The 14497-nt window shown below is 39.0% G+C and overlaps 1 protein-coding gene across 1 annotated transcript in view; it reads right to left on the bottom strand.

Moving 5' to 3' along the window:
* LOC111147454 (leucine rich repeat containing 72) overlaps positions 1-14497 on the bottom strand; it is a 47615-nt gene that overhangs the window by 3564 nt on the left and 29554 nt on the right. The window contains exons 5-7 of the mRNA XM_022503465.1: positions 13998-14108; positions 6514-6603; positions 5427-5579 (exon numbers count right to left, since the gene is read on the bottom strand). Coding sequence (XP_022359173.1) covers positions 5427-5579; positions 6514-6603; positions 13998-14108 — 354 coding nt within the window. The remainder of the gene's footprint in view (positions 1-5426; positions 5580-6513; positions 6604-13997; positions 14109-14497) is intronic.

The following is a 14497-nucleotide window of genomic DNA, read 5'->3' as shown; positions in this document are numbered from 1 at the left end:
TCCATGGTGTGCTCTGCTGCCTGCTGATTTTTGCCTTCACAGATTCTTCTGACCCTACACGTTTCTCAATTGCCAACCAATCTCCAGATCTCACACTGGCCTCTGCTACCTCTCTGAGGCTTCATGCACAAAGAGCGTTTGGCATTTGCTTTCTGGGTTTTGCCAGGTGTCCCTGCTACCCAGAATCAGGGATGTCTTTAAAGCCTGGCTTCCTGAACCTTCAGTCCCCCAGCTCAAAACTTTTAATTTTGAAAAATTTTTAATTTTTCTACCTGGGTGGCAGAATCAGTTAAGCATTTAACTCTTGGTTTTGGCTCAGGTCATGATCTCAAGGTCGTAAGATTGAGCCCTGCATGAGACTGTGCTCTGCACAAAGTCGGCTTGAGATATTCTCTCTCCTCCTCTGCCCCTCCCACTCCTGCTCTCTCTCTCTCTCTCTAATATGTAAATAAATCTTTTTTTTTAAAGATTTTATTTATTTATTTGACAGATGGAGATCACAAGTAGGCAGAGAAGCAGGCAGAGAGAGAGGAGGAAGCAGGATCCCCTCTGAGCAGAGAGCCCGATGCGGGGCTCAATCCCAGGATCCTGGGATCATGACCTGAGCTGAAGGCAGAGGCTTTAACCCACTGAGCCACCCAGGCGCCCCTATGTAAATAAATCTTTAGGAAAAAACTTCTAGTTTTCACTTTTCTCTGGATTCTGTCTTCTTGCCTTGTATCTGGATTCACCCACTGTGGTGAACTACCATTTTTTTGTTTTTAAAGATTTTATTTATTTATTTGAGAGAGAGACAGTGAGAGAGAGCTTGAGCGAGCAGAAGGTCAGAGGGAGAAGCAGACTTCCCATGGAGCTGGGAGCCCGATGTGGGACTCGATCCCGGGACCCCGGGATCATGACCTGAACCGAAGGCAGTCGTCCAACCAACTGAGCCACCCAGGCGTCCGAACTACCATTTTTTGAACAGTCTACCTGATTTTCTTTTTGGTTTTCTTCTTACTCTTCCTAGTACATGCATCAGCTGCTAGGCCCAGGCTCAGGGACATCATCCCCCAGTCTCGTCTCAGCACCTGGAATTCTGTCTTATTTAGGGGAAAAGAGCAAATATCACAGAAACCCAGCAGTTTCACTTGGACCGCTAGTAGACATTTAAAAATTTTTTTGGTATTTTCATTTCATTTCTTTTTTTTAAAGATTTTTTTTTTTTTTTTATTTGAGAGAAAGAAGGAGAGTGAGCATGAGAGAGAAATAGAAAGCCATCAGGAGGAAAGACAGAGGGAGAGGGTGAAGAAGGTTCTCCACTGAGCAGGGAGCCCAACGTGGGACTCCATCCCAGGACCCTGAAATCATGACCTGAGCAAAGGCAGCTCCTTAACCGACTGAGCCATTCAGGTGCCCCTATTTTCATTTCTTTTAAATGCCCTTAATGTCTTTTCCCATTTAGGTAGCTGGTGGGAAATCTGTAAATACCTGCTTCTTTAAAGCCGTATAAAAAGCCCACAGCGTTTTAATTCTGAGGTTGTTGATTATCGTGCAAGAAGCACGAAAGACATTAATGGAAACAGGTGCATGTATTTTACTCATATCTATTTGACAAGTATGGATAGCTGGGTTTTAAAGAAATTCCAAGTTGACCTTTACTTCTTGAGCTATTTGAACATAATTGGTTTCTTTCCCAATTTAAGATTAAAGATAATGAAATCAAAATGTGGTGTGAACAGTTTTAGGTGTGGTTTCCTTCCAGTAAAAGAATTCAGAATCCTAAATGTTCATGTCACAGCAAGATGAGACTTACATCAAAGCAAATACAGAAACTATAAAACTCTAAGACATATTTTAAAAACCTATTACATAGTGGGTTTTGTTAGTTTCATTATACATGGTCAGCTACTAAGATAAGCTAAAATAAGCCAAGCTAAAGTATTGGACTAAAAATACTATTTAGTTGCTATGATATATTGGCATTCTGTAGGAAATGAGTAGATCAGAGTCATGCCAATTTTTAAGAGGACAACAGTCAACATAGCTATGAATTAATAAGAACAACTCTCAAGTGCAATAAAACACTCTCCCTATTCTTTCTTCCTCTGATTTTGTTTTTAGAGGCTTAATATGGGAAAGCAGTAAAGAGAATAAAATGCTAATAGTTTTTTCCAAAGCAATCTGATTGCACCAAAGAAAAGTACTAAACATCGTGATCATTGGTCCTCCTCACACCTGTAACAATTGTAGCCAGAAAAAATTTTGGGTGGTCTTACATTGCTTGTTACTATGTAAGCTATTTTTAGGAGTGGAGATTTTCTATGTGGGGATGCATTTCCTAGCACAGCCTTGTTCACTCAGACTAATGTGATAACATTCAGTTTGCGCATCTTAACATGAAGTGAAAGAAAACCAAGGTCGAGACTAACAGAGCAGCTCAGTTTATCGTGCCCTCGATATGTGGTAGATCAGGAGTGGCAATGTTTCCATACTGAGTGTCGTCATAGCCAGAGGAAGATACAGTCCCTATTTTTAAGAATCAGAAAGCTGAAACAAATTCATGTCCAGGCTAATAAAACTTCTAACTACTAACACAGCTGGTGTTCAAACCTAGGGGGATCTGATCCCAAAACTTGTGTTTTGTGCTCTTTCCTCTACACGGGTGGTTCTTTTTTTTTTTTTTTTTAATTTTACTTATTTATTTGTCAGAGAGAGAGAGGGAGAGAGAGCAAGCACAGGCAGACAGAATGGCAGGCAGAGGCAGAGGGAGAAGCAGGCTCCCTGATGAGCAAGGAGCCCGATGCGGGACTCGATCCCAGGACGCTGGGATCATGACCTGAGCCGAAGGCAGCTGCTTAACCAACTGAGCCACCCAGGCGTCCCTACACGGGTGGTTCTTTAACTGGTATGTGTCTCAGGATCATCTGAAAGGCTTGTTAAAACACAGCTTTCTGGGTCTTGGAGTTTCTAATTTAGTAGATCTCTTTGGGGGTAAGATTTCGCATTCATAATGAGTTCTTAAGTGATGCTGCTGTTACTGGTCTGGGGACCACATTTGCAGAACCAATGCGCTACACTAGTCCCTTCTGCATCCAGAACATGGCCTACAGAAATTTTTTCCATTCTTCAGGACATGGAGTCCCTAAAGGAGCAAGTTCAATGACACCTCATGGAAACAATCATACAAATTGATGCATTCTAAAGGGTAACTGGCATAGTCTCTAAAAAGTCATGGAAACAAGTTTAGAAATTTATTTTAGGGGTGCCTGGGTGGCTCAGTGGGTTAAGCCTCTGCCTTCGGCTTAGGTCATGATCTCAGGGTCCTGGAATCGAGCCCCGCATCAGGCTCTCTGCTCAGCAGGGAACCTGCTTCCCCCTCTCTCTGCCTGCCTCTCTGCCTACTTGTGCTCTTTCTTTCTCTGTCAAATAATTAAAAAAAAAAAGAAATTTATTTTAATTTTAAAAGAATAAAGGTCCATAACAACCAGATGTAATTATGAACCTTGACTGATGTCTGGGTTGAAAAAGCAGCTACAGCAACCATCTTGAACCAACTGGGAAACTTTGAATATGTATTATTGTATGTTAAATAATATCTGTACACAAAGTATTTTTTTAGGTATGATAGTGGCATTGTGGGCATATAGGACAGTGTCCTTATTTTTAAACTTATAGGCTAAATTATTTAGGAGTGAAAAGTCATGATGTCAACAAGTAAAACATTTAAATTGTTCAGTGGTATTTTGACGTTTTCCAGTTTACATTGAGTTGGTGATTTCCAATCAGACGTAACTAGAAGCTTCTGAGGAAGTCCTTAATGAAGAAAAAGGCAAAGCCTCATCTATGAAGGGTGAAAAGGGCAGAACACTAATAATCATATCATACATGAGCATATGTAGGTATTTAATATTCCTTCAAGGTTTCCTCTATTAGAAAATTTCTCACATTAAAAAGTTGAGGGGAAAGTCTTGATTTTGCCTTTTTTTTTTTCATCTCTTGCTCATTTTTGATTAGCTTAGCTAGTTGTAGAACTTTTGGTTGACAATTACTTTTCCCTAGCATTTTAAAAGTCTTGGATCACTGTATTCTGACTTCATAATTGCAGTTGGGGATTTTGTTGTGAATCTATAAATTATTATTTATAGGTAATGTCCTTTTTCATTCTATTTTTAGATCATTTTGCCTTCAGTGTGGGTTTTTGTCATCGCTGTATGTTATTTATGTCTTTGAATATTTAAGGATTCATAGCTTATCAAATTTGGAAAATCTTCAGTCATTATCAGTTCAAACATTGCCCTCTGCCCAATTTCTCTATTTTTTCCTTGCAGGAAAGATAAGCTGATACTGGACCTTCTGTTTCTAATGTCTTCTTGTCTCACAGCTAATTAGTATTTTCTACTTCTTCTTTCTCTATGCTGCATTCTGGGCAATTTCTTCAAAATTATTTCCCAATTTAATATTTTTTCCTACATTTCTATAAAATATTTTTTGGGGGGCGCCTGGGTGGCTCAGTGGGTTAAAGCCTCTGCCTTCGGCTCAGGTCATGATCCCAGGGTCCTGGGATTGAGCCCCACATTGGGCTCTCTGCTCAGCGGTGAGCCTGCTTCCCCGCCCCCCCACCCACTCTGCCTGCCTCTCTGCCTACTTGTGATCTCTTTCTGTCAAATAAATAAATTAAATCTTTAAAAAAATATTTTTTGGTTTATTTTTTTGAAAATCTATGTTTGTCTCTTGGGCAAAGTGTCATGAAGAAAATGTTTTTGTCTTTGCACCTTTTTTTTTTTCTATCTCCTGTGATGCCTGGTGATGTAACAGCCACCTTGTAACCAAAAAGCACACTAAGAGTAGATATGCATATATTCTTGAACACCAATGATATCATTGAACTTGTGCTAACACGGCACACCCTACCTTTGTACTCTTTGCTGTGTGAGAAAAACTCTACTTCCTTAAGTCATTGAAGTTGTATTTCTGTTACGTATAAGAAATTAAATTCCAACAAATGAAACATCACTAAAGGTATATGAATCCAACCAAAACATTAACAGTGATTATTTCTGGGTAAAGGAATTGCAGATGATCTATCTTTCTTCTTAATATTTTTTTCCATATTATCAGCAACTTATAGTTTTAATTGGTGGAACTGCCCAGTGATAGTGGTAATAGTAACAACAGACTATTTACTGAGCCTTTTATACTGTACTAGAAACTGAAGTAAGAACTTCAAGAAAATATGTCATTGTTATCATTATTACTTCACTTAATTTAATATATACAAATGAAGATAAAATTGCATATTGCTTTAACTAGACTAATAAAATTGGAAAATATTCATTTCACTATGTAGATATTGCACTTATTATAAATTGCAGTTGTTGCTATTACAATCCAGTTAGCCAAAGTCTGAGCAATTTTAATTTCATTTTTCTTCTTTTTCAAAATACCTGGAGGTACTCTCTGGGCTGGTTTTTGTTTAAGTGGTGCTCTAGGATTCCACGAGGCATCTACTCTTCTTCCAAATGCTATTGATTGAACGACATGAGTCCTTTTATGGTTAAAAACGGTTATCATTGATCTTCTCTCATCTTCTGTAACTTCTGACAAATGCAAATAGTAATGTTATTGCATAGCATTATAGAGATACAGAGGCATTCAGAATACAATTGAAGAGTTTCAATAATGTGTTTATCTGAACTATGTTATATGTGAACACACTGTCAAAACCGTGAAGGGCAGTCACAGTGATTTCCATAATCTTACAAATGCTCAGTATATGCCACTCATGTCGCAAGGCACAGATCCTCCTAATGCATCCCAAACACTTTCTAACACATCACCATAGATGGCTGCAATCACAGCTATGATACTGTCCTTCTTTCCTCAGGGCTGTGAGGAATAACAGGAATAAATGTAGGTTTTATATATCCTCGTTGGGGAGTTAGTAATAAATTATTAAGAATGTTCAAACCTATAGAGATAGAAAGGTAGGTAGAGGGATGGGGAATACACTTGGAGGTAAGAGAGGCTCCCCCGAAATGTAAAGTAAATGCAGTGAGGCTGCTGATCTTTGTGGCTCAGTTAAATCAGACATGGTAGTTTGTCTACAATGTTTAAGATGTATTCATAAAGAAGTTATCATTGAATATATAAATTTTAATATATATGTTTACAGAATTGCAAAGAATACAATTTTTAGAGCTTAAATAAGCCTTAAGAGATTTAGTCCAATTCTTTCATTTGTGAAATAAAACACTAAAATACCAGGAATAGATGATTTGGCATTCAACACATTCATGTCCAAATCAGGATGAGGAGACCTATTCTCACACTCAGTTAGATGGCCTTTTCCATAGTGATCAAGAGAAATGAATTCCTAAACTAGGGCAAGTTTCACAGAGCAAAAATTTCAAAAATAAATCATTGAAAAACTTCCACTTACAAAGAGAACTATTTTTAAAGACTTTCAGCATTTTTAAACTAGTGAACTATAAGACTGCCTTTCAAATATTTCTCTGTAAGAGGTATCCTTACGTTTTCGGTCAAGAAATTGTATTTCTGGAAGGTGGTAGATTATATATAAACGGTACAGGTTATATTGGCACAAAGGGTTTTGGTGGAGAGCTGCAAAGAAAGAATCCAAATTAAGATGTCAGATTTCAAAACTGGTTTCATTTATCACTGGATAAACTTTAGGAAATTGCAGAATTAATATGAAACGTACGAACATGTAAAATTCTGCTTCATAAACCAAACCAGTGGCCTCCCTAATCTCACTTATTCAGAGCAGCACTTATTTCTCATTTGTGAAAGTCATTCATTCAACAAATATTTCCTGAGTCCTAACTATATATACTAAGAACCGGGCGAGGTGCTGGAGACATAGTGTTGACCCAATTCTACCACGAACGAGGAAAATTTTAGCCATCAATTAATCAGTAAAGGAAGAACAAGAGATCAGCTCTGTGGGGGTCTTGATGCTGTTCTCTGTGACAGGATTTGTTCGCTTGGTTCTCTTCTTCCAGTCTCAGAGGTCATACGGGTGCCGCCTGGAGATGGATAGAGGTGCCGTACATGGCACGGACCAAATAAAGTTTTCCTTCTCCACTTAAAACCACTGCACATATTTCTGAGTACCTAAACGCCTGTAGCCGCTTCACATCTCCGCAGGAACAGACCTGAGCTGGTGCTGATCTTGGATGGTGTCTCCCTCTGGCCAGATGCACGTGCCTCTGACTTCCTTCCTTAGCTCAGGTGCCGGGGTCCCTCATGAATCAGGCTGTGTCCCACAGTGGCTGGAGGTGGGAAGCAAGCGCAGGTGGAAGAGCTCCCGGCGTGGCTGACGTCATGGGTTCGACGCATTCACATGCAGGTACATTTTTTTAAATCTTCAACTAGAAGTTGTGAGAGTTTTATTTTTAGGGAAAGAGTAATATCGCGACTCTATTCTTCCCTGGATATATTAAACAGGGTTATTTTAATACAATGTGAAATAAAACTTTTATGATTTCCACGTGGGTATCTTTAGCTCTTGGAGTCTGCCTACATGCAATTAATTTGCAGACTGCTCTTCGGGGAAAAAAAGTCTGGGGAGGAGAATTACCACTAGGTGGCAGTAGGAGAAAGAGTTCCAGCCATCGTATAACCACATCACTCCCTCCCGAAATGGGGCTCCTTTATTGCACACGTTAAATTTGGGAGTAGCGCTGTGGCATTTGACTTTAAGAGAGAGGCTTGATAAAAGCACGAAAATATTAAGCATTAGAAGCCCAGGAAAGAGCAGTTGGCAACATAAAGAAGACGAGGGCGTGCTTAGAACACAACGATTTTGCTAAAAACCGAAAAAATTAACTCCTCTAGATGTTTTCCCTGTAGGTTATAAAACATTTTGATATTTATTGTATAAACACAAACTTTTCTGGCTAATCAAATCATTACATATCGCTCTTCCCTGTGGAAAACTTGAGCTTTAGAAGGACTTAGAGCCGGCAATGGAAGACACCTGGTAGCTCTTAAAGGAAAGCTCTCAGAATGAAGAAGGCAGAAAAGAAGCTGGAGAGCCAGGAGCACCCAAGAATTTTAAAAGACAGGAAATGTGTGTGCAGTGAGGGAAGGAGAGGAAAAATGAAATGGAAGATTTGCAAGATTTCTTGAGTGACAGAAAGGGTTTACATTTTAAGCTTAAAAGGGAGGGAATTTATAGTGGTAACCAATAATTATAAGTACTGGACAGGGAGTAGAACAGATGTATATTAAACCAGTAATAAGGACAGGTTCTTAAAAGATCCACAGGGATCACGCATTGTAGTTTGAGCCAGAAAGAGAAAAGAACGTCCTTCAGTGATGGAAAAGCAAAACACAACGTTGCTAACAAGAGTTCAGGAGGAAGAGAAAGTCCCATCACAAATGCTTTAGTGCAGAAGTCTGCTCTGCGGTTGCTGCGTTGGAGAATCCCATCTGACAACTCAGAACCCTGTGGTCCATTCTGGCAGCGAGGAGTGGAATCTGCCGCTTCCTACGATGTTCACAAAACAGGAACGAATGACGTTTATTCTTTGCATCCCCTTCATACTCTTTTCCCTCTGGAAACATTCCTATTTCATGTCTTCTCTTGGCTTCTCCCAGTCTTTAGTTAAGTCACTTCTTTACATAAATTGAAAAACCTTCTAGCTTCAGCGAAACAGAACATCAGATTTAGACTTACTGCTGTTACAGGACTTACGAATAACACGTCCCAGTACTGAAAACTTGATGCCCTTATTATGGCTCACTGTTTATCGCATCCTAATGTAAAATCTAAGGGACCACAGGTCAGAACAATGGGCTGGTAGCCCAGCCTCTGCTTAAATTAGCTTTAAAAAAAAAATAGAAATGAATAATTTAAGAGGCATCTCATCTTTATGATTTTCCTTTTTTTCTTTGCTCTTAAGTTTTAGAAAGAGGCAATCTTATTTTCAACTCTTTTTTTTTTCCCCCTCTTCCAGACTATTAAACATTTAACATTTTGGATTTATGAGTTTTGGATTGCTGCTATAAAATTATCATAAATTAAGTTTCTAAGATATGAAATCAGTTTCCTGTGTCTGAAAGTTCTGAAGGCCTCCTGTGATGTATGGGTATATTCCTTTAGAAACTATGAAGCAAAATTGCTTACACTTTCACTTTCAATAGGTTAATACTATTTAATCCACTTTCCCCCTAGGCTACTTATGGAGTACACCTCCGTGGCGCCAGCACTGTCTTGCTTATCTTAATTTGGGATTCTGAGTCTAAGCAATTTACATCTATCCAATAATATATCAAAATGCCTTTACTACCTTACTGCACAAGCTTGAATTACATTAGTCCCATGTATGAAGCTACTTATTACTGAAACAGAGGAGAAAAAATTATCCAAATAGTTGGCTTCAGTCAATTTTTTAAAACTTTAGAAGCTAAATTAAGAAGCATCATTTAAATGAACGTTAGTTTTTCAGACCACCATTGAAAGAAAGTTGAGTTGATTGGCAATGTACCAAAACATCCACTTTTTAAAAAGATTTATTTCTTTACTTGAGAGAGAGAGAGAGAGAGACAGTGCATGGGGAGGAACAGAGGGAGAGAGAGGGAGAGAAGCAGACTCTGCTAAGCATGGAGCCTGACACGAGATTTGATCCCATGACCCTTAAATCATGAACTGAGCCAAAATCAAGAGTCAGATGCCTAACTGACTGAGCCACCCAGGTGCTCCAAAATATCCCTTTTAATATATGGGGAAAATGATACAGAGAAGTTAAAAGTCATAATGTCCTATGTCTATGCAGACCAGCCTGTGGGAGTGAGTCTAGCTGTCAATGGTCAGACACTATGATTTTGAGGTTCTGGTTCAAGGTTGCTTAGTTAGGTCAGCCCCTCCATCATTACCACCATCGTGCTTTAACATCTATGGGCCACTGCACACCATGTGCTTGTACTGAATATGGAAATCATCCTCGATTTTTGAAAGGGGAGCTTGGACTAAAGCAGGGGATGAAGAGAGTTGGAAGAGTCAGAATATGCTCTTCTTCACCACAAATAGCAAAGACCCACTTGGCTCTTTTTATTGGGTGATTGTTCTGTTTTATCGTTTGGGAGGGGTGGTCCCAACTTGAAGGGCATTTCAGGTAGAGGCTCAGATGAAGAGACTGATGAGATCATAGTCACACCCTGATCTCAGTGTCCCTCTTCAGCCCCTGGCTATTTGCAGTCAGTGGTGGACTGGGGCCAAGTGAAGAAGGACAGAAAATGTTTTAGAGTAGAATCTGAAGAAAATGGAGACCCTCTCCTTAAAGGGGCGTTCCGTCTCTAATGAAGAATCCTTAAATCACCACTAGGAAGCAAGTCCTAAACATTAAGGAATGTAGGGGTCTAAGTGTAATTTCCAACAGTGGAGCTTAATGAAACAAACAAAACTTGAGAGAAATGAGGAAAGTAAGGTTTTAGGAATGGGAGAATGTAAGTATTTTGTGAGTGATGGTGGTGCTGTTCTCCCCATGTGCTAGGAAAGAGGCAGGGAGACAGAAGGTCAGGGAAAGTCATCAGCCAGGAAGTAGATCCTGACTTAGGAAGACTTTGCAGAAAGGGAGGGAAGAGGAAAATGGAGCTGGAGAGGAAGGGTGTGGAAAGGTAGACGCCTGGAGAGAAGAGGTGGGGCCCTCCTGACTCAGCCTGGAAGTCGGGAATTCCAGCTTCTAGGACCTCACACTCGGCAGCTGGGTTAGGCCTCCCTGAAGCTCCCAGCCCTGCTTCTCCTGGGCCATCTCTTGGCAATCCTCCTCATAAACGCCAATGGAGGGGAAAATGCCAAAAGGGATTAAAGGTTTCCCCTCCAGGCTGTTTTCTCACCCTCTAAAGACCTTGTTTAATTGGAGTGGAATAATAACAACATTTCAGCACTTCATACGGTTTTAGGGCTTGAAAAGGCAAAAATTTTAACATTGAAAGTGCATGGATCTCTCATTTTAATTAATGAACTGAATCTAATCTGTGATTGCAAATGAGGCTCATAGAAACTGAATCTGGGCACATTACTGCCCCAATACAATTAGTAGTCTAGTACTTGGAAACTTTTTTCCCACATAATATCTTTAACCAAAATGGGTCAAGTGTTCACAGTATGCATTATTTGCTACCAAAACTTTTCTAAAAATGCTTTCTTTGAGAAATTGGACACAGCATTCGCTCCATTTCAAAAAATGACCTCACTACAAAGATTCTCAGTTGGAACCATTGTGGTTATGTAACTTGAATTATAATAACTATGATTTTAAGTAGAGGTCACTTAAACTGTTGTGACGGGTTATGATAGGGACATTATACTACCAGGTTGGCAGAAACAGCCTTTCAAAGAACTGGAAAGACCCTCCTGTACCCCACCTCAGGGCTGACACAAGTCTGTGCTCACACACACATGCTGAACAAGGGGGGCATGGACTGGATTTCAGACACTCCTCACTCCTGGGCCAGGCACCTTCGTTCAGGGCATAATCCTGTTGACTATGAGAGGACGACCTTGGCTGCTAACTTCCAAATCTTGTATTGTAAGATAAGTTTCCTTAAATTATTGAGTTCTTCATTTAGCAAATCGTCCAATTAGTTTCATATCAAGCTCCCTCAGCTCTCTGAAAAATATTTAGGCCAAAAGTTATAAAACCATAAACCATGGGACTTTTGTGTCACCATGTATTAGAGTGTCGCATGATAAATATTTACTTAATGGATGAATAAAAGATAAATACTTATGAAACAAGTGAATGAATAAATGCAAAACAAAGAAACAAGGCATGAGTTTAAGTTTCGACATTTCTTAGTAGTTTGGTTAAAGCTCGGACACTTGCATTCCCACCATTCAAGAGGAAGTCATTCTAATCACATCATAGGATTTCTGTGAAGATTTAAACAAGACTATAATAAGAAAGCATTTTCTCAACAGGGAAGACATTCAAATATGCTGTTGTTATAACAATTATTATTTCAGATGTCAGTTATATTGTTAAAAATCTATTTACTACTCAGCAGACTTTCAAGACTGTGAGCATCTTAATTCATCATCTAATTTACATAATCCACAGTAAAACCATTTTTGTTTTTGTCACTGCTTCAAAATAACATCAATGTCAGGAAATGCTCTTTAAAAACATGTCTTATGGAGTTAGCTTAATATTTGAGGTGATCCTGAGAGCTAGCTAGTAGCCCATTTTATGGAAAAACAAAGTGAGAGTTCCAGATCTAGCAGAGTCAGTCTTTTCATCACAGAAGTGTTTGTTCAGCACACAAGGGCCAGGTGGTTCCAGTACGCAGGCCAGTGCTGAGTCTTTCACAGAACTTATCATGTTTCAAAAATAAGCATGGGATTATTTGCAGTTAAAAGGTGTCTAAGGTAGCAAAGCGGCCATGTTGCCAGCTCCAGAGGACACCATCCAGTGTGTAGTCAATAGAAATGCATCCCATGGGGCCCCTGGGTGGCTCAGTGGGTTAAGCATCTGCCTTCAGCTCAGGTCTTGATCTCAGGGTCCTGGGATCGAGCCCCACATCGGGCTCTCTAAAAAAAAAAGAAATGTGCCCCTTGGACCTATGCTCTGAGAAGAACAAGATGGGAACTAACAGGAGATAATGAAAACCCAGGGGGAAGCAGAGAAGAAAGGGTGGTGATAGGTTCATAGTGACTAGTGAGTGGGTAAGGACGGTAAGGGAGTGTGGATGGTCTTGACCAAAAGTACAGTTTCTGGCCTGAGTGGATGTGCTAAGGGGAGATGTGGGATGTGGGAATCAACTCAGATTATTGTATGTTTGTGAAACTTCTTTTCAAAGGGAAAATCAACACAATTTTAGATTAACAAAAAAGAAGCATGGAATTCCCATGAACTTGGTATAGTTTTAATATTTGGGTTTAAACAATGTACGTATAAGCACATGAGTCATTTCTCCTCAATACAGTAGATGTTATTACTGATTAGCACTGAAAGCATATGAAAACTATAATTACTCTATGTATTGATCTGATCAGAACCTTCACCATCAACACCAGTTTGCACATATTCAAAACATTGTTTCAGGCAATTCTGAGAAGTGAATAGAAAATGAATAGAAAAAAAAAAACATCTATTTCATGACATTATATAAACAAGTCTCCTAACTCTCAAGTTTGGGAACCCATTCATCAGTCTGAGTGTCTTTTCCCTTGGTACACCCAGAAAATTTCATCCTCTGTTGCAATCCTGTGCGGGTTATTTACCCTTCAAGATTATGAGCTTATTGAGCAAGAACTGTGTATTATTTATTTTTCCAACCCATTTCACAGTTTCTTCCATGGCGTAGGTCACCTCTTTGCTGGGTGTGATTCAATATACATGAATGAAATTTGCTGTTCACCTACTGGAAAGCTTAAAAAAAGAGAACTTAACTTTTATCCTTTGGTGTCAGTTTTATTAATATAATTCATATACCACATGATTCGCCCATTATAAGTATACAATTGATGTTTTTTAGTATATTCGAAGAGTTGGCCAACCAACACCACAGTCCATTGTAAAACATTTTCATCACTCCTAGAAGAACCCCACACCTCCTTATTCTTTAACTAGGCTCCCTGGTCCCCTCTTGCCCAGTCCTGGACAAATAAGAATCTATTTAAAAATAGCTATCACTCAGTGTGGTTATCTCCATAGGTGTGTCTATTCAGGACACGTCATGTAAATGGAATCCTACAACTCGTGCTAAAACTTAGTTCTGAGATAAAACCAAATACACAGATTTAAACAGGTAAACGTTTTGTCGCTTTTGTCACTTCCCTTTGGCATGCCATGTCATGTCTCAAAAAATGTTTTCCATCTGTTTTTCTTGCAAGAACATGTTTTAAAAGAGAATAAGATTAAATCTTATTTTCAAGAATATTTAAGGATTTCGTTATAAACATTGATCAATTTTAAACTTAAAAAATGACCCCTGTCCTGTGTCATTACTCTTTTAACTTATGGCCATAGAAGCAAACAAACAAATACTTAGGATCTTCAGATTTGGCATCCCCTTTAATTCCTTCACTGTGGCGTCAATGTTTGTTAGCTCATTGTGGTGAAGCAGGAGCAAGTACAATGAAGGCAGAAAGTGCAGGCCTGAAAGACATTTTTTTTTTTAAATAAGATTTTAAACATTCTCAATGCTAATTAAACATGCCAGCTAAACAAAAGCAAAAAACACATTTTAGTTGGTACAAGGAGTCATTATTAATAATAATGTGATTTGTCATTAAATATGCAACAAAGCACAAGAATTCGAATAATTGGGTGTGATGTGGACATGTAGAACCAACTTCTTTCCACTGTTATTGTTTTCTGTTTTTTTTTTTTTTCCTGTAGCAATAATTTTGTTTGTTTGATTTTGGAGGGGTTATTTTCTTTACTCTTCTTTTTGTTGTGTTTTGTTTTGTCAGTGTTACTTAGATTCATAATGCCAATCAAGGGGGAAAAAATCACTCATTTAATTCAGTACTTTCCCCAAAATT

Source organism: Enhydra lutris, unplaced genomic scaffold (genome assembly GCF_002288905.1).
Source record: "Enhydra lutris kenyoni isolate GAN:26980312 unplaced genomic scaffold, ASM228890v2 scaffoldscaffold16, whole genome shotgun sequence".
In the NCBI taxonomy this organism is placed as follows: Eukaryota; Metazoa; Chordata; class Mammalia; order Carnivora; family Mustelidae; genus Enhydra; species Enhydra lutris.
This window is presented reverse-complemented; position numbering and strand designations above follow the sequence as displayed.